The following is a 16,377-nucleotide window of genomic DNA, read 5'->3' as shown; positions in this document are numbered from 1 at the left end:
CTCCAGAGGTCCTCGTTGAGCCATGGTAGACAGGTTTTCCATCTTGGCTAACGTTTAATTTTCCTAGTAAAAGAGGTATCCACTTTGTCAATAGCATACAGAAATGTTCTGTATCCAGACTCTGGGTCTTTATTCCTTAACAGATCAGAACAGTCCATTTGACTCATCTTAGTTACTCTGCTCATTTTTCAGGATTTTTTTTATCGTACTTTTGCACATGAATATGTTGCCTAAATCTCTTTTTTAGTGAGCTTTCTAACCACCAATGTAACATTGTGGTCAGATATACCAACCAGTTAGTCAGTTAGTGGACTTAATTATTTGATCAGGTCTGTTAGTAAACACCAGATCAATTTGAGTCTGGGATGACTGTGTTACCCTGGTTGGACCTTGTATTGTTGGAGTCCGGTTGAAATAGTCTGTGATCTCGAGTTTTTTCCCTGCAAGTTGTTTCCCCAGTTTATATTGAAATCACCTTATGATCACATTCTTTAAGCATGGCATTTAAAATGGTCATAAAACAAGATATCAGATGTCGGTGGTCGATATAATCCAATAATAGTGAGATACATGAGGGGAGAGGAATACATTCAGCTCCATATATTCAAGGTCATTGGCATGTTTGCATATGATAACTTTAAATGCAATTGTCTTTCATGTACATAAGCAATCCACACGCTCTGCCCTGTCCCTCCTGAATATAGAATATCCAGGGAGGGACATTAAAGGCAGAGATTTTTTTTCAGCCAATCTCAGAGAAACAGAAAAAAAATAGATTTGAGTCATTCGATAAATGTTCTACCTGTTCACGTTTAGAAATAATGCTATGAATATTCAGATGACCTCCCAATATTCCTCTAGGCTTGGAACGAGTTTCCCAGAGCATTTTAGCCTGATTAACAGTTTGAAAAAGTTATGGTTTTCTAATAACTGGGTTAAGGGAACTGAGTTTCCGTCTCGAAGGGGGGGGGGGGACGTGTATCAAGAGTTGGCATTACATTTTCTGCAGATTTCTCATTCTCTTGAAAAGCCATGTTAGTGTAAGTAATACAACAAATTCTCTCTTACCAGTGTGATCATATACCTACATATTTTCAAATATAATTGGCAGGGAAATTCAAGCCTAGCCAAGAGTACCACAGAATGAGTCATAACTATAAGTCAAGGGGTCTGAATACTTTCCGAATGCACTGTAGGATTTCCTTTATTTAGTACTTTGTTGATGCACCTTTGGCAGCGATTACAGCCTTGAGTCTTGTTGGGTATGACTCTACAAGCTTGGCACATCTGTATTTGGGGAGTTTCTCCCATTCTTCTCCACATGTCCTCTTAAGCTCTGTCAGGTTGGATGGGGAGTGTCGCTGCACAGCTATCTTCAGGTCTCTCCAGAGATTTTATTTTTAATTTTTTACCTACCTAAGAACATATTCTTATTTTCAATGACGGCCTGGGAACAGTGGGTTAACTGCCTGTTCAGGGGCAGAACGACAGATTTGTACCTTGTCAGCTCGGGGGTTTGAACTCGCAACCTTCCGGTTACTAGTCCAACGCTCTAACCACTAGGCTACGCTGCCGCCCCGATGTTTGATCGGGTTCAAGTCTGGTCTCTGGCTGGACATTGAGACATGTCCCCGAAGCCTCTCCTGCGTTGTCCTGTTGGAAGGTGAACATTCGCCCCAATCTGAGGTCCTGAGTGCTCTGGAGCAGGTTTTAATCAAGAATCTCTCTATACTTTGTGCCATTCATCTTTTCGTCGATCCTTAGTCTCCCCATTCCTTCTGCTGTAAAAAACATCCCCACAGCATGCTGCCACCACCATGCGTCAGGCCAAAGAGTTCAATCTTGGTTTCATCAGACCAGAGGATCTCGTTTCTCATGGTCTGAGTCCTTTAGGTGCAAACTCCAAGCGGGCTGTCATGTGCCTTTTACTGAGGAGTGGCTTCCGTTTGGCCAGTATACCATGATTGGTGGCATGCTGCAGAGATAGTTGTCCCTCTGGAAGGTTCTCTCATCTGCACAGAGGAGCTCCGTCAGAGTTATATATATATATATACACACACACACACACACACACAGAGGTTTGTGCCTTTCCAAAGCATGTCCAATCAAGTTGTAGAAAGAGCTCAAAGATGATCAATGGAAACAGGTAAAGGAAAGGGGGATGATACATTGGAGCTCAATTGAGTCTCATAGCAAAGTGTCTGAATACTAAATAAGGTGTTATTTTTTCTAAAAACCTCTTCACTTTGTCATTATTGGATATTGTGTGTAAATTGAGGGGGATTTTTTTTAATCACTTAAAGCTGTAACGTAGCAAAATGAATGTCAATACTGTACTTTTTGAATGCACTGTAGTCTAATACCTTAAGCGGTCGTCACTGACTAGTTTGATATTAATTTCCCTGAGAACAACTTCTGTACTTAAAGCATTCATATTAAACTCATGAATGTAACTTTTTGTCATTGTTTTGTGGTCTCCTTGTAGCCGCCCTGGTTGTGCTGAAATAAAATTGTATAACACTTAATTGTGAGGCTAAATACAAGGGCTTGACATGCAGACAAATGAAAAGCACATTTTTGCTGGGGTCATGGGACTGAGGGTTAAAATAGAGACAATAGCATATGTATCAAATTGGGATTTAGAAGATACTCCTCAATGCTCAAATCAAAACCACTGGCAACCCACAGGATCTTTTCATGCATTTTATTGCCAAGTCTTATTTCATCCCCTACTGTCTTGTGAATTCAAAAGGTCACCGAATGAAGAAACGAAAGAGCATGTAAACACACCATTTCAGGAGGCACTGACATGACAGACAATTCCATGCCAATGTTCATATTAACACCCATTGATACATTGCCTACTCATCGCACTTTGCCTTTTCAAGTGGACAATCCAGACCCTTTGTCGGAGGACTGCCATTTTGGTATTAAATTATAAAGTTGACAAAAGGGGGGAAATTTCCCTCAAATGTTTGAGATGATTAATTTCAACTTCAAGGAAGTAATTTCTCACACAGCAAGGAATACATTTATTTTGCTTTTATAAATCTGTTGTGCGTGTCTGTGCTCTTTCCCTAACACACCTGGACCCAAACAATACCCCTCGCCCCAATGAAAGGCAAGCCTACCAGCTCTACAGTACAGACCTTAAGTTGTGAACATCATTGACATATGTCAATGACAACAAGATGTGATAAATAATAGAAATGGGTGACATTTAAGGCTGGAGACCCTTAGTATACATTTAGTCTATATCCCTGAATATTCAGTAAAGATCAATACATTCCATTTTTATGTTGTAACCTTTACACTTCCTTTCAGTTTAAAGACACCACGAGAAGGAAAGGTGGGTTATGACAGTTAACCTCAGAATGAATGCACTTTATTGTAGTAAAATGCCTTTGCAGGCAGAGTACAGCTGGAATATTATACAACAAACTGTTTTAAAAAATATCTGGAGGCAAACTACTTTTAGAGCCCATTTTTCTCCCCCTTTGTAATCAACCCTGGCTGTTTTGTTGTTTAGATCATGTCCAGTTAATCCTCATAAAGAACAGACAGGTGAACTTCTCCAGACATGTTTCCCTTCAAGAAATATCAGCATCATAAAAAGGAGGGATGAGCACTTGTCCAAAATGGCACCCTATTCCATTTATAGTGCACTGCTTTTGACCAGCCCCATTGCTCTGGTCAAAAGTAGTGCACTATATAGGGAATACTGTGCCATTTAAGACGCACATTAAAAATGGTGGAGAATAATGCAATGAGAGCGGCCAAATAAGCATATGGGTTATACATCTGGGACCCATTGTAAAACACCCAATAATAATCATTCATGAATATATACATGACGGGGTCAAAATAAACTTTTCTTTTTACCAAACTGAAGATAAATGCATTCAAGTCATAGATACTCGTGCTGCTTGTCAATCTTCCTCACTTTGTTTTTGATATAGGACTCTGTAGCACTACGTACAATGTAAACACAACAGGGCTCAGAACAAACTTTTTCAATCAAACCAGATACAGGACAGACAAAACCCTTTCCCTCTCTGACCCGGAGACTGATACAGTTGAGTTGGGATATAGACTCCAACATCCCAAAAGTAGTGCACTACATAGGGACTAGGGTGCCATTTGGGACAGGATATGGATGGGATATAGGATGGGGTTGATTCACATTTTGCATAAACCGGTGACCTGCAGCAATGCATGTATCCACTTAGACAACAACACATTAACACTGAGTAAATCACACTTGTGGGTGGGGTATACTGCATAACGTTGATAGGCTTACCTTAACTAAAATAGCTATCCCAACGTATTGGTTAATGCATAAGCAAGGAAACATTATGGCTGTGGGCAAGGAGAGACACATTAAGCATCAACACTGAAGAGAAATCTGAAACAAAGCTTCTCTTCAACACACTCTGGTCAGAATCAGATGTTTTAACCCAACACATAGAAGCAAGTAAAAAGAATACCCTGTCAGAATCCTTTGAAGATTGAGAACTATGACCAGGGTTAAAGTGCTGACCATCTCAGAGGACCTGAGGAGGGGTTAGAGGTCAGTGGTTAGGGGTCAAGGAAGAGATCCAGTGATTCCTCATCAGTACCAGCAACCTGGTTGCGGTCAGACACTCCCCACAAATAACTGCACATGCTCATATGGCAACACAGACACACATACACACACACAAAGCCCTCATTGGCAAAATAAAGCACACAGAAGTCAAGTCACTTTCTCCCATTGTCTATTCCACTACTCCTCAGTGACCGCCCTGGGTTTCTTATAGATTGGCATGTTGATACTATGGAAGGCGGGCACCCAGCGGTTGTCATGGAGACCGACGTTGCAGCCGGGCGTGTCTTTGTGGGAACCATGGCAACACATCCAGTACCCGGGGCCGTAGGGCAGCGCCTGGCAGTAGGGCTTGTGGTGCCAGCGGCAGAGGGACACATCCCCGCGCCCATACCGTTTTTTACACTGCTTGCAGGGATCGTCTTTGTAGCGGGGGTCGCACACCCAGCGGCAGTCTGCGGGTCGGACTCCGTAGGTCTCGATGAGGAACTTGAAGTAGTGGCAGGTGCACTTAAGCGCTGCCAGGTTCTCTGTGGGCAGCAGGCAGAAGATCTTAACGATAATGTGGTGAGGCAGGAAGGCCATGTACTGCTGGGGTTCCAGGAGCAGCTGGATCTTAAAGCGCATCTCCAGGAACTCGTGAGACACCAGGCGGCGCAGGGGGAAAGGCACGGTCTCACACTGGCTAAAAGCACTCCCCTCTCCCTCACTCACCGCCTTCTCCTCCTCCCTCTCATCCTCCTCTTTGGCCCAGTTCTCACTGTGCGATATGGTTTCATGGAGGAGGGAGGTGATAGCAGGGTCGCAGGGCTGAGGCTTGGAGGGTTCCGCTAAGTCTCTGGTGAGTTGAGGGCTGGACCCAGTGTCCTGGGTGCGAGTACTGTCTGGGTGTGGGAGTTTGTGTTGTTCTAGCACCGGCTGTGAGGGCAGAGGGTGTGAGAAGAACAGCATGCCTGGGAGGGGCTCCTCACTCTGTAGACTGCTGCTGGCCCGCTCTGACTGGAGCTGGAGGTACAGATCCTGCCCAGCCTCAATGACCCTGCTCCCCACCTGCTGTCCCTGGGCCTCACACATCTCCTCTGGCTCTCTGACAGCGTGGATGGAGGCTCCACACCCAGAGTCCACACTGTGAGATGGAGAAGCTGGGTCAGAGGAACGGGAAGCCCAGTGGGAAGCTTCATGGCAGCTGCTGGGAACTAGTTTGTCCGCGTGGATGGTGCTAACAGAGGGACGGCCCTCAGATGGACTAGCGTGGAGGTGCTGCACCCCCGTGGTCTCCTCTAGTCCGTGCTGGGGCCCAGTGGGAGACGGAGGTGGCTGGGCTGAGATGGAGCAGGCGTCTGCTCCTGCCAGTAACACCCGGCCCACCCTCCTCCGCAGGCTGTTGTTGCGCGACAGCTCTCCCCCAGATCCGGACCCTTCCCTTGGAACACTCCGGCGCTTCAGGCACTCTGACTCCAGCTTGGCCACCATGTCTGACACCTTTACACACTCCGCCTCATCTGTCCCCTGGGGGCTCTGGTCTGGGGCTTTGGGCTGCTGGGGCTCTTGGGTCAGTGACAGCCCCCTGGATAAGGTAATGCTTGTGGAGCTCCGCAGAGAGACAGGCTTAGAGTCCCCTTGCTTGTCGCTGGCTCTCTGCTCCAAGGCGGCCACCAACTCCACCACAGAGAGAGCCTTGCCCGTCCCAGTCTCACTCCCCTCCTCGCCCTCCACCCTACATACCTGCTCCCCACCCACCCCTACAACCCCACACTCAGGCACTCTAGGGCTCTCGCCAAGGGTCACCTCTTCTGGGCTGTTCTTTGTGGGACTCAGTGGGCTCTGTCTCTCTAGAGCTCTGGGTGACTGTCGGTCTCTGTCCTGGTGGTGGCCCCGATGCCCTGACCTCCTCCTGCGCTTGGCCACAGAGCCACCCTCGTCCTCCCAACAGCTTTTCATCTTCACAGACACTGTCCTCACCGAGATGCTGCTCACCAAGTCTCCCTCACGCGCCTCCCTGACCGGCTCTCCTCCACCATTCACCAGGCTGCCGCGGCACTGGGGCGAGGCGAAGATGGCGATTTTCTCCTTGGTGTTGCCGGGCTTTATGACAGCCCAGATGTCCAGCGATCCCTCTCCGTCCTCCCCCTGGTAGGAGATGCTGAGGGAGGCCTCCTGGTTCTCAGATCCCCCCAAGCCTGTAGAGGAGGTGCAGGAGGAGGTGGGGAGGAGCAGCAGGGACGAGGTGGTGGTGTAGGAGGTTTCGGAGGTTTTCCTCCGGGCCCAGGTTGTACTACTGTGAAATACATTTCCCCCAGACCCACTCAGCCTTGAGGTTTGCAGCCCACTACCACTGTTGCCGTGGGTACTATTACTGCCGTCACTGCAGCACCGGGTGTTGGTGGATATGACACTAAGGGGGGACCGGGCCGTGCCCGGGCCGAGCCCGCTGCTAGACGAGCCCACCAGGGCTGGACGGACCCCCCACTCTGTCCTCAGAGACAGGGCCCCTAGCTGGCTCATATGGTTAAGGCCTCTCTGGCTGTCCTGACTGGACTCCAGGTAGAACTCTTTCTTCTGCAGTTTGGGGTATGGCTTGAGGTGCATGGCTGCAGCCCTGGAACAGAAGAATGGAGTCCATGCGTTATTGTGGTACATGTGATATGACAGCCTAAACAGGGGCCTGTTCAGGATGATGCAAGAGAAGATTCATAGAAGGCAGAATAGCTAATTAAGTCATCTCTAGTTATTCTATTTCTATCTGACACGTCCTGAATATTTTGCCAACGCAGCAAATATATTATCAATAAACGCAGTTGGGAGTGGGACAGCCAGAACTATAACCCTCTATCTATGCTTGGACTACTGGGCCTCAGGTCAGCTACGGAAGAAAACAAGAGGTGCATTCCAAATGGCACAATTATGTAGGGTATAGGGTACTTATTGCAAGACGGAGCAGGGGTTCCCAAACTTTTTGGACCCGGGAGAGGACTAATGATGCGCTGGTCAGCTGTTTGTTCACCCGCACCCAATTGCTAGAAACCCATCCGCAACCACCCTTTTTTCTCCTCTTGAACATTTATTGAACAATGACGTTTTTCTTAAACATTTTCTTAGGCCTATTGAACAGTATGTGATGGGGTGAGCTCTCTAGTCACGTTGAATCACTGTTCTCCATTCCCCATGCACCCTACAAACATTTCCACTTCATTAAACTGCATTAGGCCTACTGCCATTGCATTAAACTTATGAGACCACCATTTGTTTGTGCTAATAGTGCCAACACATTTGGTATCGGAGAAAACATTTTGTAGTTTAAGCTAATTCCCACTAAAACAATTGTAATTACAAGAGGTATTGTGTTGAAAATGTGTTAATTGGTAGAGAACTGTGGATACCAATATCCCTGTGAGCCTCCCAGGCCCATGTTACAAATGGTTAAGAACATACATTGTAGATTAATAATATTAAATGGTATTGTATTATCCCGCAACTTATTCTAGAAATTCATATGCCAAAATGTAAGGAATCTGTTCACAATATTCATAAACTCAAATGTCTCAGGGAACCCCTGAAATAGAAACTGAAGAACAGGTTTCTGCACTTGGCATGGAGAGGCAGACGGCCAAAAGGGGGATGATTTCCCCTGCCCGCACCGGCCAACATACACCAAGTGTACAAAACATTAGAAACACCTTCCTAATATTGAGTTGCACCCCTTTTTGCCCTCAGAACAGCCTCAATTCGCCAGGGCATGGACTACAAGGTGTTGAAAGCGTTCCACAGGGATACTGGCCCACGTTGACTCCAATGCTTCCCACAGATGTGTCAAGTTGACTGGATGTCCTTTGGGTGGTGGATCATTCATGATACGCATGGGAAACTGTTGAGCGTGAAAAACCCAGCTGCGTTGCAGTTCTTGCCACTCAAACCGGTGCATTTGGCACCTACTACCATACCCTGTTCAAAAGGCACCGAAATATTTTCTTGCCCCTTCACCCTTTGAATGGCACACAATGTTTTGTAGACGCAGTGTATCTCTGGCAAAACCTTCCTTGCAAAAACACAGTGGAAAAGTGCTGAGCTTGCCTTAAACTACATAGCTTACTTTACACTGGAGTAGGGTTTTGTGTCAATTTTGCACTGGGTACTTTTGGTGCTTATCTACGAAATCGCTTTCATCCTATTGATCAGGCCAGCAGGGAGAGGCAGCACTCGATCCTTGCCTTGGATCGAGCGGCTCTAACCTAGGTTCTCTCATTTGTTCACACTGCATAAACAGTCTGCTTCCCAAAAGGCACCATATTCTCTACATCAAATATTTTTTGTATATATATATATATATCACTGTTGGTTAAGCATTTCACTGAGGTCTACTACACCTGTTGTATTCGGTACACACACACACAAATATACATATATGTCACATGTACCGAATACAACAGGTGTAGTAGACTTCAGTGAAATGCTTAAGCAACAGTGCAGCTAAGAAAAATACCTTAAGGTAAGAAATAAAACAAATAATTAAAGAACAGCAGTAAAATAACAGCAAGGCTATATACAGGTGGTACCAGTACAGAGTCAATATGCGGGGGCACCGGTTAGTTAAGGTAATATGTACATTTAAGTAGAGTTAAAGTTACTAGGCATGGATAATAACAGAGTAGCAGCTGAGTAAGAGAGGGGGAAGGGGGGGGGGGCAATACAAGTAGGGGGTCACTTGAGGGTAGAAGATGTTTAGAAGCCACATGAACCTAGACATGGTGCTCCGGTACAGCTTGCCGTGCGGTAGCAGAGAGAACAGTCGATGACTAGGTTGGCTGGAGTCAATTATTGACAATTATTTGAGCCTTCCTGACACTGCCTGGTATAGACGTCCTGAATGGCAGGAAGCTTGGCTCCAGTGATGTACTGGGCCGTACGCACCACCCTCTGGGTTTTGGGTTTTGTCGTGCCCTCTTCACAACTGTCTTGGGGTGCTTGGACCATGTTAGTTTGTTGGTGATGTGGATGCCAAGGAACTTGAAGCTCTCAACCTCCTCCACTACAGCCCTGTCGATGAGAATGGGGGCGTGCTCAGTCCTCTTTTTCATGTAGTCCACAATTATCTCCTTTGTCTTGATCACGTTAAGGGAGAGCACCACACGGTCATGTCTCTGACCTCCTCCCCTATAGGCTGTCTCATCGTTGTCGGTGTTCAGGCCTACCACTGTTGTGTCATCGGCAAACTTAAATGGTGTTGGAATCGTGCCTGGCCGTGGAGTCATGAGTGAACAGGGAGTACAGGAGGGTACTGAGCACGCACCCGAGGGGCGCCCATGTTGAGGATCTGCGTGCATAATTTGTGGATCTGTTAGGTAAGTATGCAAATTGGAGTAAGTCTAGGGTTTCTGGGATAATGGTGTTGATGTGAGCCTTTCAAAGCACTTCATAGCTACAGACGTGAGTGCTACGTGTCGGTAGTAATTTAGGCAGGTTACCTTTGTGTTCTTGGGCACAGGGACTATGGTGGTCTGCTTGAAACATGTTGGTATTACAGACTCGATCAGGGACAGGTTGAAAATGTCAGTGAAGACACTTGCACGTTGGTCAGCGCATGCTCTGAGTGCACGTCCCGGTAATCCGTCTGGCCCTGCAGCCTTGTGAATATTGACCTGTTTAACCTCTTGAAGCAAGGGGGCATGTTTGGATAAAAAAGTAAACTGCCTATTTCTCAGGCCCAGAAGCTAGAATATGCATATAATTTGCAGATTAGGATAGAAAACACGAAAGTTTCCAAAACTGTCAAAATAGTGTCTTGAGTATAACAGAACTGATATTGCAGGCGAAAACCTGAGGAAAATCCTACCAGGAAGTGCGGTTTTTCTGAAACTGTTCCACTGCAAGTCTATTCTCCATTTAAAGGGATATCAACCAGATTCCTTTCCCTATGGCCTCCACATGGTGTGAACAGTCTTTAGACATGGTTTCAGGCTTTTATTCTGAAAAATGTGCGAGAATGATCACATCGCGTCAGTGGATAGCCAGATGTCATTAGATTTGTTCATGCGCGCACATGAAGAGCTGACTCATTTCTTTCTCTTGTATTGAAATGTTTACCGTCCGGTTGAAATATTATCGATTATTTATTGTAAAAACCATCGATTATAAAAAACGTTTTTTGGTGATAAAGAGAATCTTTATGGAACAAAAACAAACATTTATTGTATAACTGGGAGTCTCGTGAGTGTAAACATGCGAAGATCCAAAGGTAAGCGATTAATTTTATTGCTTTTCTCACTTGAGACCAATCTGCTTTGCTGCTAGCTGTTTGTAATGTTTTGTCTGCTGAAAGCTGTCCTCACATAATCGCATGGTTTGCTTTCACCGTAAAGCTTTTTTGAAATCTGACATGCCAGGTGGATTAGTGGTCTTACTCACAACGGCTGTGGAGAGCTTGATCACAGTAGTCTGGAACAGCTGATGCTCTCATGCATGTTTCAGTGTTACTTGCCTCGAAGCGAGCATAGAAGTAATTTAGCTCGTCTAGTAGGCTCGTGTCACTGGGCAGCTCTCGGCTGTGCTTCCCTTTGTAGTCTATTAGTTTGCAAGCCCTGCCACATCCGACAAGCGTTGGAGCCGGTGTTGTACGACTTGACCTTAGTCCTGTACTGACGCTTTGCCTATTTGTTGGTTCGTCGCAGGGCATAGCGGGATTTCTTAGGTCTACCCTTTAGCTCAGTGCGGATGTTGCCTGTAATCCATGGCTTCTGGTTGGGGTATGTACGTACAGTCACTGACGTCGTCCCCACATCGATGCACTTACTGATGAAGCCAGCGACCGATGTGGTGTACTCCTCAATGCCATCGGAAGAATCCCGGAACATATTCCAGTCTGTGCTAGCAAAAAAAAACTTCCTGTAGATTTGCATCTGTTTCATCTGACCACTTTTTTTTTATTGACAGTCACTGGTGCTTCCTGCTTTCATTTTGGCATGTAAGCAGGAATCAGGAGGATAGAATTATGGTCAGATTTGCCAAATTGAGGATGAGGGAGAGCTTTGTACACATCTGTGTGTGTGGAGAAAGGTGGTCTAGAGTTTTTTTCCCCTCTGGTTGCACATTTAACATGTTGATAGAAATTAGGTAAAACTGATTTAAGTTTCCCTGCATTAAAGTCCATGGCAACTAGGAGCGCCGCCTCTGGATGAGCGTTTTCCTGTTTGCTTATGGTGGAATACACTTCATTGAGTGCAGGCTTAGTGCCAGCATCGGTCTCTGGTGGTATGTAGACAGCTACAAAAAATACAGATGAACTCCCTAAGTAGTGTGGTTTACAGCTTATCATGAAATACTCTACCTCAGGTGAGCAAAACCTCACAACTTCCTTAGACATTGTGCACTACCAGATCCCTAGACCTTGGTCAAAAGTACTGCATTAAATAGGGAATAGGGTGCAATTTGGGACACGTGGTGTCTTGTGGATGGAAAGCTGCGTCACACAATCTGATTATGGCAAAAACAAGGGTTGCTGTTCCCCCAGCCCAGCTACCCTCCCTCCATTGTTCCCCCAGCACAGCCTCTCTCCCGCTGCTATTCCCCCAGTCTCCCTCCCACTGCTCGGACAAAATGGGTACAGAGCCTAAGTTCAGACACAGCTGGGCCCTTACACAAATCCTGTCAGCTGATCCAGCCCCTGACACACACACACACACACACTCCAACGGCACACAGGACTTCCAGTAGCCGCAGTGGGACAGGACAGACGGCAGTACATATAAGGCATTCTTCACTGCAGCCCTGGAACTCTGATAAATGTGGGACAGTAGGGTGGAGGCGGGGGGAGCACCTGAGGTAACCAAATCAGGGATGGCATGCAGGGGAGGGGGTGGTCTCCTGATGTTGAGATGTGTCTTCTGAGAGTTGTAACTAATGAACTTATACTCTGCAGCAGAGGAAACTGAATCAGGCGTTCATGGTCAAAATGCTGCAAAGAAACCACTACTAAAAAAATCGACACACTAGGGTATATAATAGGGTGCCATTTGGGACACACACGCTGCTCTCTTGGGGTGGGGTGGCTTCATCTAGTAATTGGCTAGCTGGAGAGCATGTAAAGCGGTGTGCCAAGGGAGGGAGAATTACAGCGCACTGTGTGTCCTTGAAAGGCCTGCAGTAGCCCCAGTCACTCTCCTCTCCCCCACCAGTCCCAGTGTTCACTGCTCTAGTGTGTGTGTGTGTGCACGTGTTGACTGAAGAGGGGAAAAAGTGGCACCAACATCAACTGAGTGGGATCACATTATATAGCCGTGGCAACAACCTGTAATAACAATTATAATTCATTACACTTTTATACCACTTTTTTTTTTTTACAATCTCAAAGCACTTTAAGCAACAAAGAAAAACAAGAGAAAAACAAATAATTAATGGACAATCATGGCAGGCATGGTTCTTGCACTCTAAGTGATTCATGTCAGTTAGCCATTAGCTGACTTTACCAAAAGGTCATTGAAGCTCAGACAGCGACTTGCTACACTAATGTCACTAGCATCAGCCATTTTGTTCAGAGATACACACTCCAGAGTACCACACAATGTGGTTGTAGTAGAATCAGTGAGGTGAAACTTAAGAAATGTTGCAGAAAGAAAAGTAAATGAATAATCAATGCTGCAACTACTCTATTGCACATTTTTGTTCTATAAAATACATTTATGTGAATGTTCTGCAATATTGTGGTTACAGCCCCTTGGTCTGGCTTGCCAAGTTTGACTGTTACTCATTATTACACAACCTGGCCAACAAACTATTTCCCCTTCCCAGCAGTGCTCAGACCCCACACCGAGACTGCGTCTCAAATGCCACCCTATAGCCTATATAGGGCTCTGGTCAAAAGAAGTGCACTATATAGGGAAGAGTATGACATTTGGGATAAGCCCATTACACAAACTCTACCCTCCTGCAAGTCATACTTTCCTCAATGCCTGGTGCCAGTGCCAAAACACACATCAGTGCTAATGGCAATTTCAGGGAAAAGTACAATTTAGCGTTATGTAAAAATAAAATAAAAACTGGAAAAACTGTCTGAAGTGAAAGGCACAACAGAGCTGGCCCTAGGTGGACTGGAGGGGCAGTCATGGGCTCTGATGAGGTGAGCTCACTCCTGAACTCCGCTAGAGAGAGCAGCTTCAACATAACAACCTCATTCTTATCTCCTCCATTCCCCTCCCCCCTTCAAGAGTCCATGACTTCTTCTCCATAGGAGTTGCCAGGGAACTGATCCAACTTCAAAAGTCAAGGAATGAAGTCACACGAGGGCCGTGTTCTAAATGGAACCCTATTCCTTATGTAGTGCCAAAGCACTCTATAGGGAATAGGGTGTCATTTGGGAAACACACGAGCAATCAGTCTGAGGCTGCGCCTGCATGCTGCAATTATGTGCAACATCACATGTTCTTCCTGAGGCGAGGCAGGGGGCTACTGGAGCACACACCTGGGTTCAAATGTTATTTGAAATCGATGAAATACTTGTTTGCTCTAGCGGGCTTGCCGTTTTGGGACTATTCTATTTGTCCATTAAGCCAGGCAAACGCGATCAAGCACAGATTATGAATTATGAAATTATTTGAAAAGAGTATTTAAAACGCAGGTCTGGTTGGTGGGGCTACATAGCATCTGGGGCTGACGCAGCCTGAAGCACGGCACGGGCCTCCACACGTGTCTGTAGTCTGGCATAAACAAATGGGCCTTCATTTACAGACACGAGGTAAGCAGGGGGGAATAATATACTCATGTGTTTTGCGACATCGTTATGGGAAAGTCATACTAAATAATCCCACTACTTAAACCATCATTCACCTGGCTGGCAGGCACTGTCCCACAGAGCAGTACAACAGGTGTTATTCAGTCAAGTAAAACATTCACAACTTTGGTTGCAAATAGAAACGTTATGAGTAGAGCTGACAATCCCATATTCTACATAGAAATACATAATGCAGAATCAATAGGCCTATCTGAAACAATAACCTTGCACCCTCCTGAACAGGAATTCTAGCTCAATATGGGTGGCTCTAATAATAATAATGCCATGCTGAAGAGGTAAGCCTAGTTCAATGCTAATGTTAGCAGTAGTGACTAGGTAAACCAACCCAAACAAAGCATGGATTCTAGTCTTGTCCATAAGCTGCTTTTAACATAGGAACCAAGTCATTTTATAATTTGAGTGCACTGTCCCTTTAACTCACCTCTGAGGTATGCAAGTAGGTAGGTAGAGTGGTGATTTGTGAGTGAGGGGGGACTCTGCGAGATAGAAGCTTACTTCCAGTGTGTGTTTGTATCTTGTCTCTTACCTCCAGGCTGACAGCAGCAGGTTGGATGGTGGTTTCCTATGTTCGCTGTGGGAGGAGGTGGTAGATTCACATCTCTCAGGAATTCAGCTCCTCCCTCCAGTCCAGTGTGGTGACAGACGTGTCTCTCCCACAACCCCCTGCAGGCCACGATCTGATGACCTCACAACTCAGGGTCCCATCCACCGCACTGCAGGGAAACAGACACATGATGTACAGTTAATTACAGCTCAGTTCCAGACAGACAATCTCGCACATAGAAGAAAGCACTTAAATGGAACATGGCTGTGTGGTGCAGGGTTCTACCCAGGATTTTTAGAACACTTCCAACTGCCATTTCCTTATATGATAACAAATAGAGTAAAACATTTGAATGAAAAAACAATTTAGAGTGGCGCAGCCAGGACACAAGGTGGTTCAGCACCCCTCTTACATTCTTTGAGGAGAACCCTGTGGTGGGAGGGGGATCTTCAGTTAGCCATGGGTTAATCACCCTGGCCTCCCAGGAACAATGATCTGCAGAACTACATAAGTAAACAAGCCCAGGGCCGAATCAAAATCCAACACTTCTTGAAATGCTGCCAGGCTGAGATTGACAGATGGCAACGAGTTTATATACAAGAAACATATGGACAAATATTCACAAAAACATTTTTCCACAAAGCTTTTCCTCTGAATGTGAATGAATGGCTTATGTAAAGCAAGCCAAACCTGGCACGGTCTAACAAAAACAGAAAAGGCCAAACAACAAAATGCCTTTACAAGGTTTACAATGTTGTGTTTGTGGTTTAACCACCCGAGTTTCCATCATCTTATGCCTCATTTCCAACACTATCCAATAAATCTAAAAATATATCACTGAACTGCAACAAGTCAACCACAGATAGCCTAAACAAACATGTGCCATTACATCAAATAATTTTCCACCTTCAACTTCCAAGTCAGATATGAAACCAAAATTTGTTTGCAACTATTCAGACTGATAAACTGTACATTCAGTTCAAACTGAGCCAACACTGAAGTGGAAACACACTCCCTTCAAGGTAGCATCCCAAATGGCACCCTACATCCCAAATGGCACCCTATCTACTCCCCATTAGTGCACTACTTTTGACCAGGGTCCATATGGCACTGCTCTAAAAGTAGTGCACTATATAGGGAACAGCGTACCATTTGGGACAGAACCTTGAATCCTTCCCCCATTCTCATTCGCTGGCTGGGGAAAAACAAGCGCCCAGTTTGTTTTCAAAGAGATATGTCAGCCATGAAGACCAGATAAGCCTGAACAAAAGCTGATTTGAGAACAGTGGAACAGTGGCCAGCCAGGGGACTGGGGGGGGCAGAGGGGAAGGGAAGCCTGCTCTGCTTATCAAACACTTTGCTAGCTAAAACACAAGTCAGTCAATACCCGAGGGACAGGCTAGCACCTCATGGTACACAATGATGATTAGACTGCCCGACTCATTCCATTATATCAGCATTATTTAT

The 16,377-nt window shown here is 45.7% G+C and overlaps 1 protein-coding gene across 2 annotated transcripts in view; it reads right to left on the bottom strand.

Annotated features, from left to right (window-relative positions):
* Positions 1 to 3,369: 3,369 nt before the first annotated feature.
* The window catches only part of fbxo34 (F-box protein 34), a 50,717-nt gene continuing 37,709 nt past the window's right edge, over positions 3,370 to 16,377 (bottom strand). For both annotated transcript variants that reach the window (XM_035743343.2, XM_035743344.2), the window contains exons 2-3: positions 14,893 to 15,079; positions 3,370 to 7,184 (exon numbers count right to left, since the gene is read on the bottom strand). In XM_035743343.2, coding sequence (XP_035599236.1) covers positions 4,766 to 7,174 — 2,409 coding nt within the window. In that variant the 5' untranslated portion in view covers positions 7,175 to 7,184; positions 14,893 to 15,079 and the 3' untranslated portion in view covers positions 3,370 to 4,765. The remainder of the gene's footprint in view (positions 7,185 to 14,892; positions 15,080 to 16,377) is intronic.

The sequence above is a fragment of the Oncorhynchus keta genome, chromosome 29, assembly GCF_023373465.1.
Source record: "Oncorhynchus keta strain PuntledgeMale-10-30-2019 chromosome 29, Oket_V2, whole genome shotgun sequence".
Lineage (NCBI taxonomy): Eukaryota > Metazoa > Chordata > Actinopteri > Salmoniformes > Salmonidae > Oncorhynchus > Oncorhynchus keta.
Note: the sequence above shows the minus strand (reverse complement) of the source record. Positions and strands in the feature narration are given on the sequence as shown.